At 39.7% G+C, this 21144-nt stretch overlaps 1 protein-coding gene across 4 annotated transcripts in view; it reads left to right on the top strand.

Moving 5' to 3' along the window:
* The first annotated feature begins 1167 nt into the window (after positions 1–1167).
* Positions 1168–21144, top strand: part of CUNH8orf34 (chromosome unknown C8orf34 homolog) — a 156525-nt gene continuing 136548 nt past the window's right edge. For 3 of the 4 annotated variants that reach the window (XM_027891711.1, XM_027891709.1, XM_027891707.1), the window contains exon 1: positions 1168–1670. In XM_027891711.1, the coding sequence (XP_027747512.1) occupies positions 1602–1670 (69 nt within the window). In that variant the 5' untranslated portion in view covers positions 1168–1601. Of the gene's footprint in view, positions 1676–21144 lie in introns of all 4 variants that reach the window. The other variant, XM_027891710.1, reaches the window with a different exon arrangement.

Genomic DNA, 21144 nt, shown 5'->3' with positions numbered 1-21144 from the left:
AAGATGTGCTGCAAACTGTCTATATAATACACTTACATCTGACCTCCTTCTAGGTAGAGGCATGAGGTTTAGGTCAGCAAGGAGGACTTTGAAGTCAAACAACAGTCAGTGGTAATGAAAGTGGAACTCACGATCTTTTGACATCTGACAAAATTCATCCTTTGCTTTAGCAGTTTCTGAATCAGGAGAGGCTGTACTCTTGCATTTGCAGAGCATTGCTTGACTGGGAGCAGGCAGCCTGATTCAGCAGATGTGTTGAATGTTCCCAACATTCTTCAAAGCTGTTTTGTGCCTTTAAGACAATCCTTATGAAAAAGTAAGGTGTATCTTTTTTCACGAAGCAGGTGAATGCTGGTACAGCAGAATAAGTTATTGAAGACAATCGGAAGTGTCAAATCCTCAGAAGCATCATTTGTTTGTTCTTCTCTAAACAGAGACAGAAAAAGGTTAGGAGCCTGCTCCTAGAAATGGTCGGAAACTCGTTATTTCAAGGTGGAGAAAGAATAAATACTGTTTCTTTGATGTACTCATTAATTCTCTACTCCCTGAAGCCAGCTGAAAATTTCTCATTTGCTCCATTGGGTTTTGGCTGAGAGCCCTTGGCTGCTTGCAGGAACTCAACACAACCTGCGACCAGGATATACCTGCATGGCTACTCCAATTATTGCATTAAGATGCCCATTGTTGCTAACTGTCAATTTCATCGGCATCACAAGAAAGGTAACACTTTTAAGATTTAAAAACAATTTAAACAAAAATTAAGGAAAAGTGCTGGCTCTAGTCCCTGCAACTCCATTCCCTGTTGTCAGCCGTTTCACTTCTCCGCAACCCTCCCTCCACCAGCTGAACTTTCCGTGTGCCGCTCAGGTCACTCACGCCGGGCGGCCCGCGGCGCTCGCCCCCGACCGGGGACCGGAGCCAGGTGGGGTCCCCGCAAAGCGCCAGCGCGCAGGCAGCGCCCGCGGAGCGGGGGAACGCGGCCCCGCCGGGAGGTAAGCCCATCCCCGGAGGGCAGGGGAGCGGCGGCGGAGAGAAGGAGGCAGAGCAGCTCCCGCCTCCCGCCCGCTCTCCTCCCCCTTCGCTCGCTCCCGCCTTTTGTGCGCCGAGCCCGGGCGTCAACGGGCGCCGGCGGCCGCGGAGCTGACGGGAGCCCCCGGCTCTTGGCTCCGGGAGCGGCGCTGTGGCGAGGGCGGCAGCGCCAGCCGCGGCCGCTCCCGTAACCAAGGCGCTGCCTGGCAAAGACACACAGACAGAGACGGACTCACAGACATACGCAGCGCGGAGCGGCGCGGGCTCGGGGCTCGGGGGCCGCCTTTGCAGCGCCTCTCCTCCCTGCACCATGCTCTCTGCTCCAGGCAGCGCCCGCCCGCTGCTCCTTGAGAGCAGCGAGCCCCGCGCCTAGCTGAGGAGGGCGATTGGCACCCGGCTCCCCCCCGCCCCCGGTTACCTGAGTTAGCTCCGTCCCGGGGACTTTCGCAGCGCCTCCGCCCGCTCCCGCTGTGGCAGCCCTTGGGCGGCGGGGGAGCGAGCCGCCAGCAGCCGGAGGGACTGCAGCCGCCGCCGGGGGAGCGGAGCTCGAGCCCCCGCCTCCGGAGCTCTTCATGGCGTCTCACCAGCAGACCAGGATCCAAGCTTACCTGGAGAAGAATAAGATCGGTCCCCTCTTCGAGGTAAGGTGCGCTCTTGCCGGCCGGCTCCTCCGCGGCGGGCAGCGGTGCGGGCGAGGGAGTCCCCGCGATGGCCGCGGCTCCCCGCGCAGCCCAGGTGAACGCAGGGGCGAGGATGAGTTTGAGGCGCTGCTTCGGCAGTGCCGGCACCCTTTGCCCTGCCCTGCCGCCCCGCACCACGCGTGTGCCCTCGTGTCCCTCTTCCACGCCCCTCCGAGTGCCGGAGTATCGCGCAGCCCTCCCTTCCCGGCTATCCCGCGGATGTGCCCCGCTTCTTCGCCCCGCCACGGACGCGTCCCCCTCTGCTCCACACGATCCCGCGCGGATCCTGAAACAGGTGCCCCTTCGCCCTCCCACCCGCGGCCCCAGACCCCGGGGACGCCCCGTCGGCGCTGTCCGCCTGGCCTCGCCTCGGCGGCCGCAGAGCCACATACCCCGCACCCGCCCCGCTCGGCCGGGGGGAGGAGGCGCTTCCAAACCCCCCGTCTCCAGGGCGGCAGCGCTGAGCAGTGGGGACTGGGCGAGCCCCGAGGCGCTGCCCCTCCCTGACCGGCTAGCAATGACGGAGAGGTGGATGCCACCCCACCGGGAAACCCACCTTGTAGACCGGGCCCTCGGGAAGAACTCCTGCAAAAAGTCCGTGTCAGTGGTGTTTTCTGAAATTTTTGTCTGCAGTCATACACTTGGGAACCGTATTTTTGCTATAGATTTTCTGTTTTCTTACAACGATGCACTTGCTTGGATTTGTAGATGCACATATGTGCATATTTTACTATTTCAGTGCATAAGCTGTGAATGCTTAGAATTTGAAAGGGTACTAGAGCAATCACAATTATTACCATTTTATTACCCTGTTTCTCATGCAGTTTTCACATCTAAATGCACATATATTATACTCTGGCAGTATTATCCCAAGGCAAAATCTCCCTTTTTCAGTATTTAACTTGTTCTCAATCAAGCTTACTATACATGAAATCTCTTTTATTCCGGTGTGGTGGATGCCTTGTCTTCAGTGTGTATTTTGGGTAATATTTGCCAACGCCCATAAAAAAGGTTCAAATTTTGTTAGAAAACTGTTCATTAATGTTTTTATATTTTCTGTGCGCTGAGGCTGTTGAAACAGACTATGTTGGCTTAGTGTCAGAGGTGTTAGGTATTTTTATTTTGCAGTAAATAAAACTCCATTTGATGGAACAGTAACTGGGTACTGGGGAACAGCACATGATTTTTCTAGTTAAGGAATTCATAAAAACTGAAGCATTCGTGTGGTTCAGTTTCTGAATAAAGACTGTTCAATCAACAGAGTTGCTAGGTGCTTGGCTGCCAGCTGGGGTGAAACCACGGCAATACCTAACTGACTCTTGTATATCTCAATGGAAATTAAGTGCTTTGGGGTTGAATGTTGAATTGTTAGACCCTTGACAGCTGTCATTTTCTTCAAAATTTCCTTAACCCATTGGTTTACACATTAAAATTCAAACAAACTACTTGACATCACTGTTCTGAGTCCCTGTGTTTTAACCTAGTTTCTCTGTAGTGTAAGATGCTCCTCTCTGCTGTCTAGATCCTTGTAGGATGCTTTAGTTATCCATAGTGGAGGGAAAGATGAAGTTGTATTTTTTACAGCATTTCATGCTTCACTACATATTTCACTCATCACTATAATGTAGGGATTTCATTTTGATGGAAAGAATCTGTAAAAGGCTCTTTGCATAACCTTGCAGGCTCTCTACAGCTTGTTAGTGTAGTCCTGTCTACCAGGAAGATTTTTTGGGGGGGGGAAATCCACTTACACCTCAGTACTAGTGAGTGGTTTCAAGATACAGGGGTGTAGCATTCCTGTAGCTGTTTACAGTTATTTTGATCCATAACACCATGAGGGAGAGGGTTGTAATTCTTATCTCCTCCACTTCCTGATTAGCTGTTCAAAATCTAGTTACATATTTCGTTTGGTGATGTACTTTTTGATTGCAACAGTTTATTGTAGATATACATCCTGTGCTTGATCTTAGTGAGGGGAAGGCATGTATTTGAAATTGATGGGAATTGATTAAAGACTATGCATGGGATGAAGCTTGTACTCTACACTAGTATTCCTATTATATATTCATTGTGGTGTTTCAAGAATACCATGTGTTCACAGTCAGATATATTCACTAACACATCAGTTTTTCATGTGTCTAAAAGTTCTGACACATTGAGAAAAGAGACCTATGCTTCCTCTTTCATTCAGGAACAGCTAGCACTTTCTCATACCACTTCTAGTTTTGATGCTAATTAATCATCACTTGTCATGGATGACAGCTGTCTTTTTTTTCTGTGAGTACTAATTTTCAAATACCAAGTCAGAACAGAGCAGACTTGGATTCAGTTTTCTGCAATGTTATTTGCTGAGCAGGTTGTGACTGTAGTTGCTCAATATATGCCTCAAGTCAACATTTTAGGGAGTGGAAAAAATAGTACTGGTTAATTGGGGGCAGTCACAGGAAAGAAGAATGTGGGTAGTGAACCTGCAGGCTTTCTGAGATGAAGACAGAGATGGTGATGCATAAATAGATCGTATTTCATACTCGTGTAATGAAGGATCAGTGATCAGGAGGACTTTACACCATGGATTTTAGATGACTGAACAGGCACAGTTAACTGACGGATGGAAGTTGGCGGTTTATTGAAGATAAAGTACAATTACCCTGCATTACAGTCAAGAACAGTAGCTGCTGCTCGTTGCTAGTTGGTCTTTCTGTTCCAGTTGCTTGCAGTTATGCTGGTAGTGTCTGTTTTCTCTGTTCTGTCCTGTATTTGTGGCCCTCTGTTACTGTGGTTAGGGCTTCTTGTACTTATTTAACCAGCAGTATCGATTTAAGAATGTCTTTGCTGAAGTTTTGTACGGTGTGGCACTCGAATTATCCTTCTAATTTGTGTAAAAGAAAAGTGTTCAAGAGAAGTGCTGACACTTGAGATACAGAAAGACCTTAGGCCCTCCCTTGCTTGAAAAGTTGTTTCCATCTCTGTAAAGAAAGTGAGGAATAAGCTCCTGGAGAAAGAATTAATGAGCTTTGGCTGACTCAGCAGGCATTGATCTTCTACTGACTACCAGTACCTGTTAGCAGATAGTAGGAAGCCCTATCCACTCAGCTATGAATGGTAACATACAGATTCACTTGATTCCAAACATTTTTACTAGTTAAATTCTAGTTTATGGGTTAGAAGTGGGAAGGAAGGTAGGTGGGAATTAGTCTATATATCTAAGACTGTCAATTTTGAGATTTAAAATAGATTGCAAACAACTTTGATACTTCCGCCTCATCTTCCCCCATTGAATGTAGGTCCGTAAGTCATGGCTTTTCAAAAGTGTTATGTCTCTCCCATTTCATCTTTCAGTTATCGCAGGTTTTTGCAGGTAAAATTCCTGTGAACCTATATGTCAACTTCTAAATGCCCCAGGGCATTGCAGGTGTTGTCAGTGGTGACGGTAAGGTCTGAAGTTAACCCCTTAAATTCTGTCAGGTTTCATGAGCTGCCTTATTTCTTTGTGTGTTGTGGGGAGGATTTTTTCCACTTGCTTTTGAAATCTTAGACATCTTTCTATAAGAGATTATTGGCATCTGAGAATACTGTGGCTAGACAACAAGTTTGGTTTTGAGGAATGCCCTTTAGAAACGCCTCTGTTCTGGGATTTTTGTGGTAACATGTAGCATAGCACTACCTGATTTTTTTTAGATTCTTTTTTTTTTTTTCACCTTAACTTGGAATGTAACATGAATTCTAAATATGAATTATTTCTGTGATGAAACTTCACTGTTGTTTTTTTTCCCATCATTCTGAAATGTGAACAGGAGGTGTGTGCCTAAAATTGGCTGGGACAGAATATTCAGAATCAGCACCCACTCATTTCTGTCTGAGTGAAGTATTGACCCACTTTGTGTTTCAAGCATCCAATCCAACAAATTCTTTTTGTGTGCTAATAATCTCAATGAATAATCCTGCTACCTGTATCATACATCTAGTCTTCTGTATGACTGTATCTCTTTAGCATCCAGTTGTGTTCTTATTTGGGCAACCTGACAGTTTCTGTGAATTTGAAAGCTGGATCAGCACCCTTAGGAACAGATTGCAATAAATCTTCAAGAGCTGTGAGATAAATTTAGTGTTTCAGATTTTTTTTATTTCTAGAACTGCAGCTGAAAAGCATCCAGCAGGTACACTGTTGTTATGCAAACCAGAGAACTGTGGTTTCTTTCAGTTACAAAAATCCAAAATAACTCTTCTCAAAATAAACATGTCAAACCCCTGACTACCCGAGATTTTTTTCTCCAAGTAATATAGGGTTAGAACTGTAATTTATATTTCAAACAACATAAAGGCTATGTTCATAATACCACCCTTAGTTTTTCTCATTTAGCAGAAAAAAATTACTGAAGCAAATATAATAAAGTCCTTTTTTTTTTTTTTTTTTTTTTTAAATTTGTGATTTTTTTTTCTTCCTAAATGAGATAGCATTATTGGTGTATATTATGCACTGGCTTCCGTTATTTAAGTAAAGTATCTATGCTTCTGACTTAAACCTTAACCTATTTGGTGATAGCTATAGTGCATGTTGTGACTGAGTTAGTCAAAATTCGGGAATGAATTTTGGATATTGGACTGTCTTCTGAAGCAGTGTTTACCCTTGGTTCTTAAATACACAAATGTAGACATAGTCAACTTAAATGTCTTATTTACCACTTTAAGATTTCTCACAGTCCAAAATTAAATTTTAAGCTGCAATATCTGCAGTGTGAATGATAGAGATGCCCTCAAAGAATTGTTTTCTGTTGATCTTGCTCAGATAATATTTTATTTTATTTTGGTGTTATACTTAAATGGTTAGATTCTGTTGCTAGCATGAAAGAGTCTGTATTCTGGATGATACAGACTTACTTACAGAGAAGCATTTAATTTCAAGCCACTAGTGGAGTCTTTGGTAGGCTGAGTTTTTCAGTTCTTATACATCATAGGCATCATTTTAGGTGCTAGCTGATTACACAGTGACACTGTTTCAGCCTTGCAGTCCCTGTTTCAGGGCAGCCAGTAGCTGTTTTACAAGGGATGTGTGAAAACCATCAGTGATCTAGAAAAGCTGTAGTGTTACACAGTGTGGGGTAGGGAATCATGTTTAAGTTCTAATTTTTGTTCTCTGGCTGAAACCATGAGAAGTGGTTAAAAACCAGCTGAAAGCAACATTGTTTTCAAATAGAATTGTTGGCAAACAATTGTTGGCCTCCTGCCTAAGGCAGTGCATTGTTTCAAACTTTACTGAAGGTGATGAAAAGCAGTACTCATTTCATAGGAGAAACAAGGATTCATGAGTTTAATCCTAGGACACAGGTAAAGAGCATGATCACTTGAAATGCACACCTATGCCTTTGTCAAGACAACCCAACATCTATGCTGTCATAGAATCATAGAATTAACTGGGTTGGAAGAGACCTTCGAGATCATCAATTCCAACCCTTATAGATGTATAGATGGTAATATTCTTTCAACAAGCTTGTAACAGACACATTTTTGACAGCCTTAACTTTTATGCCAGGTGCCATATACTGTGCCGTGTTAATCTCTCCTTTGGCTACTCAAGTTTCATTCAATAGTTATTTCTAGTTCCGTCTCTTAAGTGTTCAGGCATTCATTTGGCGGTAGCTATGATGCTCCTCTGGTTACAGTTATGAGAAACACCCATACAAAATGAGGAATGCATGTGAACTTGCTCACCCTTCATAAGAAGAAGGCTATTTTACATTAGCCACCTCTTACAAAATTTCAGTCCATACAGAAAGTGAAAACTGTTAGCTTCTTACTGTGTATTTACATGAACTATCCTTTCTCTTTCCTCATTTCCCATGTCCCTGCAAGATTCAATGAATGAAATCAATGTATTCATGTCCCAGATTTCTCTATAGTGGCTGGTACAATATACTTATCAAGCTCTTTTGTTGGCTTCTGGAGGAGCTGTTTTCTGGGGCAGGAATGATGAGGTCTTACAGCTGTGTTGGAGCCTTTTTAAATGGATCTTTCCACCTTTCATAGTCTGTTTTATTTCAGACACTGATAGTTTAGTACTCAGAACTGCAGGCTGTGAGGCTGATTTAACAGTCAATTGCTGCAGATCCTGTTTGTCTTCATTGCTGGCTGCCCATTCCTGCTGTCCTTGTTCCAGAACTGGTAGATGTGTCATACTACAGTTATCCGTTTTGGGAATATGAAATAGAAGAAAATGAAGTCTGCAAAGAAGTGAAAAATGTTCAATTGGCTGAGCTCAGTGGGTCATTATGCGATTTGATAAGGAGCATGGCAGTGACTTGGGACAGAAAACGTACGTGGCCAGAGAGTGAGGGGAAGGAGGGAAGTGCAACTGTGTTTTTCTCCAGTAGCAAGCTGCTAAATGGGCATAAGTGATCTGTAAAGCTTACATGCTTAAGTTAGCTTCATCTGGATCTTGGCTTTTAGAGGTGCAGTTCTCCCCAGGTTGGGAGAATGTCATGGAGCCCAGCCCAGTCGATCCTGTGAAGGAGCAGAAGAGGGAATTGAATAATTAGGGAGGATGGCTGAATGAATTGGAAAGAAACAGACCATATGAATACACTGAACCTGAAAGTGAGAAGGGATAGGAATGGGAAGAGGGTGTGATGACAAAGATTAATGCTACATTGCCAACACGTTCTTTTTCTTTTCTAATTTTTTTTCTTATAATCTTCAGTCAAATGGTTACCTGGCATCTGTACTTTCTTTTTCTAAGAGAAGGTCCTAGTGCTTATAGTTGCTAAGAGTATAACCAAGGAGTGAGGATCACAGGACAAATATGAGAAAGTATAACTTCTTGTCATCTAAAGAATATACATGTTTTGCAGTGTCTGAGTCATACTTCTAGTACTTGTTCTTGTCTATAGTGCTTGGGCATAGATTTGTCGGGGAGTTAAAGTACTTAGCACTACTATTAACACTAGTTGCTGTCCATGAACTCCTTCATCAAAAAGGAGTTACACTCCAACTGGACAAGGCATTGTGCCTCTGCTGACATTTGTATGAGTGAATAAGTAAACTGATGATTGTGAAATATTTCTCTGATCAGGTATCTATCTCAAAAAAAAAAAAAAAGGAATTCTGAATGATAAGTTTCGGTGCACTAGTGTAGAAAAGCTGTTCTGTATTGTTGATAACAGAATTTGTCCTAGAAGCCTAAGTAAGTGGAAGCAGTCTCTTCTGGAAACATGGGAGATGATTCACAGAACTGAAAAGGAAGGATAGTTTCAGCTGGGGTTGACCTTTGAAGAGAACCTGTGGAAGCAATTCCGCACAGGGCATTTTGGAAGCAAAAAAGTTTATGAAACAGATTCTGTGGTAGTTTTGCAGAGATGAAATGGGGGGGCACTTGTGTGAATAAGGATACAGTTTCTTTTGAAGGAGAAGAAAAGAGAGAGATGGGATAAGATTTCTGATTTCTGACTGAGTGTACTGGGATTTCTCAGACTGAAATGTGTATATGTGCATGTGCTATGTAATGCATATAGACACTCTGAAACATTGGGACACACCTGATAATTCCATGTGTGCTGGACAGAGATCCTGTATAAGTGCAGCAGGTGTTGTGTGTTCCTGTTCAGACACACTGTATTAACTGCACTTGTCCATGGCAGTTTGGTATGAAGCACTCAATACACTACACTCAACGTGACCTGGGAATTCATCTTCTGAAGCAGTTTGAAGAATCTTGTCTTTCCTACCTAATGAGAACAAAGCAGAGGTGTCCAAGAAAACACAAGCTGAGGGGAAAACCAAGGTTTGCAGATGCAAGTGGGTGTGCCGTTATGAACCACTACCTGTAATTGTGCTGAGGATGAACTCTTCACAAGATTAACCTTAGAAAAATGACAGGCTGCAACTCGCTTAGTATCTTTTTTTAGACATACACTTTTGCATGATGTAGAACCTCCAGGAAAAAAATAAAAAGGTGTTTCAGAGCTCCTGCAAAGTGTGCCATGGTTCAGAATAATGCCATTAGATAGTAAGACCTGCAGTCTATTACAAAGTGTGAGGTAGTGAAGCTATTTGGAGACAAAGAGTGGATGGAGACTTACTAATATGGAACAAAGAGGAGATATACACAAATAGAAGACTAAGTTGCTGGAGTAACAGGTTTAATCTTGATTTCTTACTCTGTGAAGGAGGAATACCTGAAAGAAAAAGCAGGGGAGAAAAAGGAGCAAAGGTAAATAAGAAACTCAAGAGAATTTATTTTATTCTATGTTTCCCTATAATAATAGAAAAAAAGATTAGAAGAATGAAGTTGGCCAAAATGAAGATCCAGTTAATATTTACTTAAACACTGAAGAAAAAGATAAGAGTTCAGGAAAAGGAATAAAATATACAGTAGTTGGGATACTGAAATGGTAGTCGGTTATCTGGCTGCTGCTCCTACTTCTGCTGCTGCTGTCCTGCTGCATTATCATGTATTATTCTGTGCTTGTGTTTCCCCTTTCTTTGTCTTGTTTTTCTGCACAGAGCCTACAAACCACTCTGGGTCCTATGGTCTCCACATGGTTTAGGAATTTTCACAACAAGGCTCTGAGCTCATTATGGTTCTTCTGCTTCCTGTTCTTTCTTTGTGCTACCTCAGTGTCTGGTAGTGCTTTTAATCCCTTTAATTGGTGCCACACAATCAAAACAAAATTGATTTCTTCCCCTTCTCTCCTGCTTAGTGTGGTGGTTCAGAGTACGGACAAGTCTCAAGGCTGCAGTATGATCCATATGATCACATTGCATTCCCACAGGGAGCCCTGCTGCAGTTGGTGAGACCCTGATTTACAAGAGGAAGGCCCTCACTCCAAACCAGGCAGATTTAGTCTAATATTAAATAAACAGCAATCAAATCATCATGAAGCTTTAATAGGGCAATCGCTGTCAAGGCTGGGAAGTTACTTTGCAGTGTCAGAAACAAACAAAAACATACACTGATGACTCACAGGCATTGTTTTCTAAATAAAAATCATAAGAAAATGAGGCTAATAATGCTTTGGCTGTTATTAAAAGTAGCTCTACAACCCATAAACCTGTCACATCTTCTAAAATTTCCCAGATCTCAGCTTCTAGAAATAAAGTGATTTTTAGTTGCCTAAACCACTGCAGTCTTGATGGTAGAAGTGTCTGATGAGAAGTGATGGGCCTAACTCCAGTTCTATGTACAATTCAATTATTTGTCCTTAAATATTACCATTACTACCCCTATAAAGTTTTAAATTGTTAGTACAGTAGTATTTCCTTAAATATCCACTTAAGGCACTAGCTTTTGTGTAAAATATAGTCCTTCAGTCCTTTGTCTGGAAAATCTAAGGCAGAGGATAGCTCATGGATGTTGCAGGTCATGTCTCTGGTAGGTCAGTGAGGGCATAGTGACTAAATCTGCGGTAACAATTGACATGAAGAAGATAATCAAAGTGCAAATAACAGTTTTTAGGAATATACCAGTTTTACATACGTGTTGAAGTTACTTTGTTTGGGCTAGATAGTGATATCACCAAGTTAATTCATGGGATGTAATTATTAGAACTCATATTTTTTAATGTCTTCTTTTTTCCTGCAATTTTTTTTTTTAAATATATTCATTAGCTTATTTTTTTTTGGTACACAGAGACCAATAATATATGTAATTTAGCTAATCTGTAATTCACAGAGGGGAAAGTGTATCCTGCTCATGTAAGCTAGTATTTATTTAGCTGTCCCCATTATCTCAGACCTGCTTTATTTGTGGGCATGATATGATAAATGTCAGCCTTAAGCCTGTGCAACCAATGCACTTGGCCTCTCAGAGGTCAAATAGTAGTGTCCAACATCTTCTATTTCAGATACTTTTTTCTCCAGCTTGGTATTGGTATTTTCAACTGCTATTTAAAGCTAGTGTGAGAGAGGTTTTTACTTAGGTTTTACTTACTTAGATGAGGATTTTTTAAGGACTTGGACATGCAAGTAGGTTTTTAACAAAACAAATAAGCAGCAATCCACGTGACAAATCATGAAGGTAAACTATATACCTTGTTCACCTTTTTTCCAGTAGGTCTACAAATGAATCTGCATTTGAATGAATATCATTTTCAGCCATAAGTTTTGGTATTATACTGAGAGGTAGAAAAGAAAAAGGTCAAAAATAGGATTAACAGCAGGTAGGTCACTTATACTTTAGCTTAAGTGTTCATATATCATATTTTGTGCTCGTCCTCAGGATGAAAGGTATGCTGCCTTAAATTTCTTCATAATGACACATTGATGAGCAGATGTGAGTAGGTCTGAGAATGGAAAATTTAAAGTCATCATTTTTAGATAGGAATTGTCAGCAATGTATGACTTAGGGCTGGGTAGAAATATATGTGTTTTTTTAATATATGTTTCTTCTTGAAAAACACATTTAATTTGAAATATTTTGTTAAAGCACCAGTAGGATTTTTGTGACAAGTTGATTAACTGAACTTGCTCATTTGGCTGAACTGCTTGAAGGAAATTATAGTTTGCATGTCTCTTAAACTCCTACAGGCTCTCTTGGTTGTACTACAAACATGTTTGAATGCTATTTTCCATGACTAGTTATACAGTGGTTTTGTCTAATATTTAAGCATTTGAAAATTTACCATAGTATTACACAAAATGGGATCTCACCATTCTCATAAGTCCTTATAATAATAGGTACCACAAGAAGCCTTTCTCAGAGCATCTCTTTGTCCTGCTTTCAGTGAAACATTGGGTGTATTTCCTCTAGATTTCTATGATATCAAAAGATACCATGACCCTGATATATGTCAGTAACATGATATATATGTATAAATATTGGTGGAAAAGCATAATGCTTTCTATGCTTCCCACCAGCTAGATGATTTTTTTGTTTGATCCATTACTTCAACATTATTTTCATATTTTATACAAAAGTTGTTCAAATAATGACATTCAAATTTAAATTCAGGCTCAACAAGTGTTACAGAATGTGTTTTTAAAGGTCTGTGTGATTACTGTGATATGTATAAGTATGAACCACAGTAAGTTTGTATGAGCAATTATAAACCAAACTTTCAAGCATTTGTGGTATAGTGTTTTGTTGTTTTTTTTTTTTCTTTAAAGTTTACTTTTTCATTAACATAGGAAATGAGATTTGAAAAACAAACATAAAATTTGTCCAAATTAAAAATGCAGAGGACAAAACCCAATTATGTGTTGTTTTAGTCCAGGGACAGTTACAGCCTCAGCCTGAAATCGTCTGCAGTGTTGGTGCAGCTGTGTAGTGCTGAGTGTTTAGAGCTCTGCATTTGGCATTAGACCATCTCTTCTGTTAAACATGTGCCTGGGTGTACTCTAATATGTATCGTATATTCTCAAGAAAGTTTGGTGTTTTTCCTCATAGAGTTCAATAAGACTCACTGTTTTTTTACTTCTGCTCATCAGTTGTCTTTTGCTGAACTTATCTTTCCTCAGCATTATTATAGGACATTCAGCCTCTGAGGAGTCTTCCAGTGACTCTTCCTGTGCAGAAGTTGTATGGGGATCTGTTCTTCCTCATGGTTCTCCAGAGAAATGGACATGCTTTGCAATACGCCGATTCTGGAAGTATGGAAGTAGAGTGAGAGGCTTTTCTCTCTTCTGATAGTGATCTAATCTTTCTCCGTGATTTGTAACATCACCTGTTTAATTGCAATTGTACACTGGTTAAAGGTATGTTTTGGCTCTGTGATTCTAGTAGCTAGACGGTGGTGAAAAAAAGAGCATTCAAGTTACAGTTCTATACAGTATGTTGTAGTTGTGTTTCAGCACAGGGAATTGATGTTTGGATGTGGAAATAACTCAGGACTGTCCTGATACAAGTGTTTAGATTGAATTTTTGATGTTACATACTACAGGATTAAAATACACTATTTCTTAAATGAACAAAGCTAAATATTATTTAGGTATCCATGCTATTCTTCATATAACTACTGAGTTATGTCTGTCATTTTTATCTCTTTCCATGCCTTCTAGGGAATATGGTTGTCTTTTTCACATTTCAAGATGTGAAAAAGGAATATAATAGGTTATCCTTCCTACATGTAGTTAGATCAATTATCTTCTGAAAACTTCTGCCATCTTTATATTGCATTTTCACCTGCTGGCTGCAACAAGGAAAAGGTACCCTACTGATAGAAATTGTAGAGATACTGCAAACAAGAACTTCTGCCCGAAGAGTTTTGAGTTTTATTTCAAGGCAGCACAAAAGCAATAAATGAGGTAAGCAAGTAAATCTGTGGAGGGGATCTTGGAGCACGCATTTTCAGCAGGTAACCTTGGTGCCTGCTTTGCAAGAATAGGTTTTGCTTTATAGGAGCAGTCATCTGGGCAGCATGTTGTTCACCTTCAGTAGGCTGTGTCATCTCCTGGGCTCAGACCTCAACCTTGACAGATTTTTTGTGTGTTGAAACCTTGACACTTGAAGGGCCTGCTTCTCAGGAGAATCCCAGATGGCAGCCTAGGGGTTGTTCTGCAAGTCTGATCCACTTTTAAACAGAGACAGTAACTATAACTTCTCAGGACTCTGACAGAGCAATGAACCTGGTAGTGCCACTGGGAGGCAGTTTGGGAACCCCAGAAATTGGCTTCAGACATGTAGAACACAGGTATCTCTACACTCAGTGTTAACATTTCCTTCCCCTAGCAATTTTGCTACTGTCTCTCATACCTGATCCTTCATGGTTCGTGCGGCATTGTAAACTTGAATACTTCAAGCCTGCACTGTTTAGATCAAAATGGACACCTGCATGTCTTTTTTCCTGTGTACCTAATCTTCAATGTTTTTCTTTTAGTCTGACTATGATGGGGTCATCATTCTCAGAAGTTTCTTTGCCTTGAGCAGCAGAAGTATCTGTTTTAATTTGACTTGAAATACAGAGATTATCCATGAAGGCAAAGAATTTTAGGAATCTATTAGAACTTTGAAAATAACATCAAGGAGGAAAAAAAAAATCACTAAATCTTCTCTGTCATCTTGCTGGCTGATGAGGAAGATCATACGAATAATTTTGGCTTAACTGATGAATGATGAAAAGTCCATATGGAACCTATCAGAGGTGGATTTTGTTTCCAATTGAACTGAAATTATTAAGTTGTCTTCCCAGTTGGGGCTGGGATTCAGGTACGCTGATATTCATTATTAGAAATAAAATAGTTGCCAGTATCATGTGGTAGAATTCAATAGGTGTCAGTACACAAAATGCAGGAAGATCTATAATAAAGAAACAAATTGGGCAATATTTCTTTTTTATTAGTTAACCTAGTTATTTAGATACTTATTAGAATATTAATTCATGCACTAATAATCAAATTTTTTTATGTCTGTGGACTGATGGCAAAAGATTCCTGTATTTATGCATTCAAAGAGACCAATTCTTTTCATTCCAATTTCATTGTGGGTCTCGCTTTTTTTCCCAAATGGCAAAGTTCAAATGTATGTATGATTATGAAAAAGCTTCATCTACATCTAAATGAACACAGGTTAAAGTAACTGCTAATATAAAAGTGTTACTTGTAATAGTAAAAAGATTTTTATAGTTTCCACTTTCGGTTAGAAAAGCAGAGTATGAGCAGTGTCTAACCAAACTGAACAAGACTGAGTGTTCTCAAAGGTGTTTGAGAGCTTGCAGATAGTCTGCAGTGGTGATTGTTCTGACAAGATACTGTGCATGGTTTTTTACCTGTGACAAGCAAATCAGTGTGACATTTCCTATGGGGGGAAAAGAGTATACAAGTAGCTTTATGTCAGTCAAGCAACTGCTTATTTGTGAAATAGCTTTTTTGTCTTCTTAAAATACTATATAAAAACCACTCAATAGTCTTGTTAAAGGAGTTTCAGCTACAACTGCAGAATATAAATTCTGCAGATATAAAATAACTCTTTGTATTTTGCTGTGGTGAAAATTAATTTCCAGATTTTTCTATGGCAACAAATTCTGACCTTTCCAGTTCAGAAGCCTCTGTTGTATTGGTGCATATTAAATATTTAGATCTATTTAAAAAGGTGATTACAACATTGGTATGAAGTCTTAAGAGACCAAGTCAATCTCACACAGGTAAATAAAAGGAAATTAAGATGTGTATCTGAATAGATATTAATCAAAGTGTATGAATAGAACTTGTAATTAGACTGCGTATTACCAACTGTTGTTTAGTTGCTGTACTAAAGGAACATCTCCAAATGACATGATTTAAGTAAATTTAACAATGATGTAGCATCTGTTCATTTCTTTAGCATTTGTTTAGTGATCATTACCTGAGCAAACTTAGGGTAGGCAACTAAAGTCAAGATAATTAAATCTGTGTTAGAACTTCCCCGCCTTGGACTCTGGTGACTCACATTCTCCATTTTGTGTCACTGTAGTTTCTGGTTATTATTTGAAGTTCCATGTGAATAGTTTAAAAGTTCTTGGTCGAGATTAAAAAATATGAAAACAATTTTTACAATAAATTTAATGCAGAGAACTTACACAGAATATTTATTAACTTTGGCTACACACACTGGGCAGTAGAAATTTTTAAAATATCATCTCCTATTTGTTCATATTTGTTTTCCTGTTTAACTTGAGTAAATACAATCCGCTAGTAATTCAAAGTTATTTGTTTCCTTTTTTCACAGGAGAAGTAATATTTATTTGCCTTTTACAGATAATGCAAGAGCTACAGTGTCTTGTTCCAAAAGCTGTCAGAGCAGAGTACATGTAATAGCTTGAATTTTAATTTTTCTGCTAACGTGGGCCTGTCTGTCTGCAGCTTCATCATGCCTAGTATCCTGTGGTTTATGTTACATGCTAGCTGCATGCACTGGTGGAACCACTGGAAGACATCCAGTGGTCTTTTCCAAAGGCAGACTTAAAACTGTGGAATGAGCATCAGACCAAGGCTGCATTGAAAAAAAGGCTTTGGTCTCTGTATGGGATTCTGTTGTGTAAAAGTGATGCTAACTTAAAAGGTTCCCTGATGTTCATACTTCTGTGATTGCAGTTATGGGATTTCTCAGTACCTCCCTTTTAAGACAAGGCCAACAAAGCAAAAATCATTGAGGATGCAATCCAGGAAATGATGTGCATTTAGTTACAAACCAAATTGCTGAAATTCCCGTGGAGTCTGGGATTTGTTAGTCACGTTGTTAGGTCTGAACACTGCATGGGTCTATCTAGAACACGATGTATCTATCTAGAAACCCCACATACTATGAACTTGTCCATAGTACTAAATGCCAAAGTACAAAGCAATGTCTGAAATATTAGCTGAGTCTCAAGTGTCAAGCTAGAGGTAAAAGTGGGTGTTACTGTGCAGTTTTTCAGAGATAATCATAGCAATTAGAAAATAATCTTTACTTGCATTGTGAATTTATTTGGATTACGGCTAAGTCCTCAGCTTTTTTGAAGTTTTGTTGTTTTTTTCTTTTTTTCTTTTTTTCCCCAATTTGACAGGGCTTTCTTTGAGGCCATGCCACTGTTGGCAGAACGAGCCCCGGTGCACACTTTGTAGTTACCAGTGCAGTGAAGCAAGCAGGGGGATTAGAGGGTGTTTCAGGAAATGGCTGGGGCAAGTGTCCACCTTGCTTATGACTTTAAATAGGACTAGGACTTTCAGTAGCATTGCACTAAATCACTTGCTGCATAACTCCAGATTTAGGTCCTCTGTCTTCTGCTGGAAATATTACCTATTGAAATCTGGGATTTTAAGTAGTAAGAATGAGACTTTTAATTCCTAGACCAATTTATCAATGTCATACTTCTGCTATTGTGCATTTAAATTTTATAATGGGACTGTAACTGAAAGAGGGGAAAAAAAGAGCAAATATAAAATCACGTCTTGTATGGTAACTTTCTTCAAGCAATTGACAAATAAATTGTGATAAATGGAACTAGGAGAAAAGCATGAGAAGTGATAAATGGGCAACATAAATTTCTGATGAGTTTTTCTTCTGGTAATGTATCAGTAGTATATTCAATGTGTGGTCTAATTTGGAAACAGGTGTTTACATTTTTTTAACTTTACTGCAATAAGTGATTGGGAAAGGGGGCTGTGGGGAGAAAGAGGAGCACCTGAGAAGTGTGGTTGGTTGCTGCTCACATTTTGAAAATGTGTATTCTCCAAGTTTTCCATGGGATACCATTGAAAGAATTTTCACCAATCTTCAAAACATTTGCCTAGTTAGATTCTAGGATCTTATTTTCTCTGGGGTAGGCTCCCAGAAGGAATGAAATGTTTGCAATTCTGCAGTCACAGAACAGGAATGTAATTCATCAAGGTGTTTTAGTCGTGTATCTGGCTTTATAATTATTTACTTCTGCATTATTTACTACTGTGTACAAAATACCTAAGCTTAAGTGCTTTGCTGAGTCAATCCCTTAATATACCAATTGTTTTTTTCATATATGGCCTTCTCTTGATAACCACCTGTAAATGCTTAATAACCATTACTATAGTGGTACTATATTGGGTCTGACTGGGGTAGAGTTGATTTTCTTCATAGCAGACCATATGATGGTGTATTTCAGAGTTGTGACCAAAACAGTGTTGATACATCAGTCTTTTAGCTGTTGCTGAGCAGTGCTTGCACAGGGTCAAGGCATTCTCTGTTCCTCTCTCTGCCCACCAGCAAGCAGACTTGGGGCGGATGAGAGGCTGGGAGGGGACACAGCTGGGATAACTGACCCAGTGCTGGGGAGTAAATTTTTTGAAGTAGCCATTGCTTGAGGACTTGAGTGATTGCCTTGGCATCACTTGTTCTTTGTTTTTGCCTTTGGTTTTTTTTTTTTCCTCTTCCCTGTAGTTATTAAGTTGTCTTTATCTTGACCTATGAATTTTTCTTGGTTTTACTCTTCCCATTTTCTCCCCCATCCTGCTGTGGTGGGTGGGAATGAATAAGCAGCTGGTGGGTTCTTAGCTGCTGGCTGGGGTCAACCTACCAGGGGTGGCCACAAAAATACCTGCTGCATTACCCTCCCTCAGAAAGCTAAGTCAGTGAAGTTTCAACTGGAAATATGATGAGATTTTTTTTTTAAAACAGTTGCAGTAATAAATCAGTGAACACAGTGGAACAAGTGACTTCACCTTAGACCTTGAAATTAGATAAGATTACTTCAGCTGATCAGAGAAAGATCAGCTCTAGCCTGTTGAGTGAGCTTTTAGTTAAGGCAGTGATGTGCAGTCAGTGTTGTTTTATGGCTGTAATTTTAGTCCAGGTTGTAATAGTCTTTCCTAGTCTTTATCTATGAGTATTCCTTTTGATGTAAATCTTACAGACCAGCAGTTTTCATTTTCTCTTGGCTGAACTGTGAAGTGCGTAGCCTTCAGGGTAGATTTCCAGTGGTTGATAGAGTGGATTAAAACTGAGGAAGATTTCTGAATTCCCCTTCAGGAAAACCTTACAGTGTTTCTGCAATAACCTGAACTCATTTGATAAATCCATGCTAAGTTCAGATAATGGTATGGTAGGCATAATTTCACAAGCATGAGATTGTTATGCAGAGATACAGACAGAGATACAGAAGGAACTGTGAGCTATCAAAGAAAATCTTTGTGATTTGAAAACTATGGAAAAAAAATAGATAACTGTTACCATGATTGGCATATCTGAGAGCATGCCTTTAACCTTTTCTTCTTTTACTGAGAATTAGTTAATGTTTTAGAGTAACATAGTAGCTAGTAGCAGCATCTGACATCATTCGTGTCTGGGATACTTAAATGGGAGAAAGGAATTATTTCAGTAATAAAGCCAAAGATCAAAGGTGTTTGAAGCTATTTTGTGAACTCAGGAGAGGTGTAATATATTTGGGACAAACATATTTGAAATGTTAAGAATAAGATAAGAGGGAAAAAACCCTCAAAGGATAAGTAAGTGAAAAGATACAACAAGAGGTTCAGGTAGATATTACATTCTATAAGGTGTGTGGTGGAGTTGAATAAACTGTCATGAGCTTACTCGGTGAAACTTTGGAATTGCACACCAAACCTCATCCATGCAAAAGGTTTCTAATTAGGTTTCTAACTAAGATCAATGATGCATATTTTATAAACTCTCACATATATGAGTTGGAATTGTATCAAATAGGGCTAGTTCATCCAAGCCAGGGAACTGACTATATGATTTGCAAGGGATTTGTAGTGTAAAGACTATGCTGTTTCCATTCTGCTCTCCTGAGTCTCCCTGAAAATTGGTTACTAATAAAGCCTGAGAAATTGGTCTTCTGTTATTGAATTGGTACAGCTATTTAGTAGATGAAAATTTAAGAAAGACTATTCACTGTCATTGTATGAACCTGAAGTTTACATATTAGTAACATACAAGAGTTTGTATATCAGTTATTGCTCTGATTTGAGATGTTAAAAAAGCAGATTGAGACTTCAAAAGGTAGCAAGTAGTCTGAGTCTGAAAATGTTACCTGTGCCACTAGTCCCTACTGTAGATTCCCTACCAGTGCCACTCTTGGGCCAATTTACACCGTAGTATCAGGGCTACCATATCAGCTTTGTACTCTCTCTTTTCTTCTATGTCCAAAGTATTTCCTCTGTGGATCGTGTTCCATGTTGCGTACTGCAGTTTTGTGATATTAAATTAGCTGCACAGCTGTCTGAAACGGCAGCAGTGAGTAGCACGGAGGATGTGAAAAAAAGAAAGGGTTGATTGAAAATGTTTCAGTCAATTCCGGGTAAAAGTGTGAATATTTTCACAAGAAAGCTGAATAGGACTACTAATGCCATCGAAATTTTCTCTCAACCATTGTTCTACCATGATTAGTTTGAAACAACTATTATGATATAGGCATGTGAATTGTGTTTACAAGGAAATTTTCTTAGGGTTGAGTACTTTATTTTATAGGGAGATGTGGTGACCATTTTATGAACACTTGAAATATGCTGAAGTCCATTTTGTTTATAATCTAGAATGTGATTTTACTACTTTTAATTCTAAATTGTTTGAGAAGATTTGAAACCTGGCTATTTTCAAAAAACAAGATGGTGGTATTTTTCATTTATTTCTGTAGAAAATTATCTTTTCTGGCAGAAGTAGTATTTACCTTCCTACTCTCATTTGAGAATTTCAGACTCCTAACTTAAGCAGTAAGAATAATGTTGAAATATACTTTTAAAAATTTTTTTTTTCCTTGCTCTGTTACTGCAGAAATCAGAAAGGAATTCTGAAGGAAAAAGCGTGAATCCCCTAAAATTTATTAAACCTCCATTGTAGTGTGTATATATATATATATATATATATATATATATATATATATGCAGTTCAGTGGAGCCAGGAGAGCAATTCTTCTTATCCTAAGTGGACATATATTGACTAGTCGACTGGGAGCCCTCTAGCCTCTCTTGACATCTTTATTGACAGGATCACCATTGACATCACTGTGAAGACCTCCTATATTTAATTGACTTAACTGGGAAATGCGTCTAAACCTCA

Source organism: Empidonax traillii, unplaced genomic scaffold, assembly GCF_003031625.1.
Source record: "Empidonax traillii isolate 1590-97213 ecotype Southwest subspecies unplaced genomic scaffold, ASM303162v1 scaffold327:size604231, whole genome shotgun sequence".
In the NCBI taxonomy this organism is placed as follows: domain Eukaryota; kingdom Metazoa; phylum Chordata; class Aves; order Passeriformes; family Tyrannidae; genus Empidonax; species Empidonax traillii.
The sequence above is the reverse complement of the archived record's forward strand: the minus strand, read 5'-3'. Positions and strand labels throughout refer to the sequence as shown.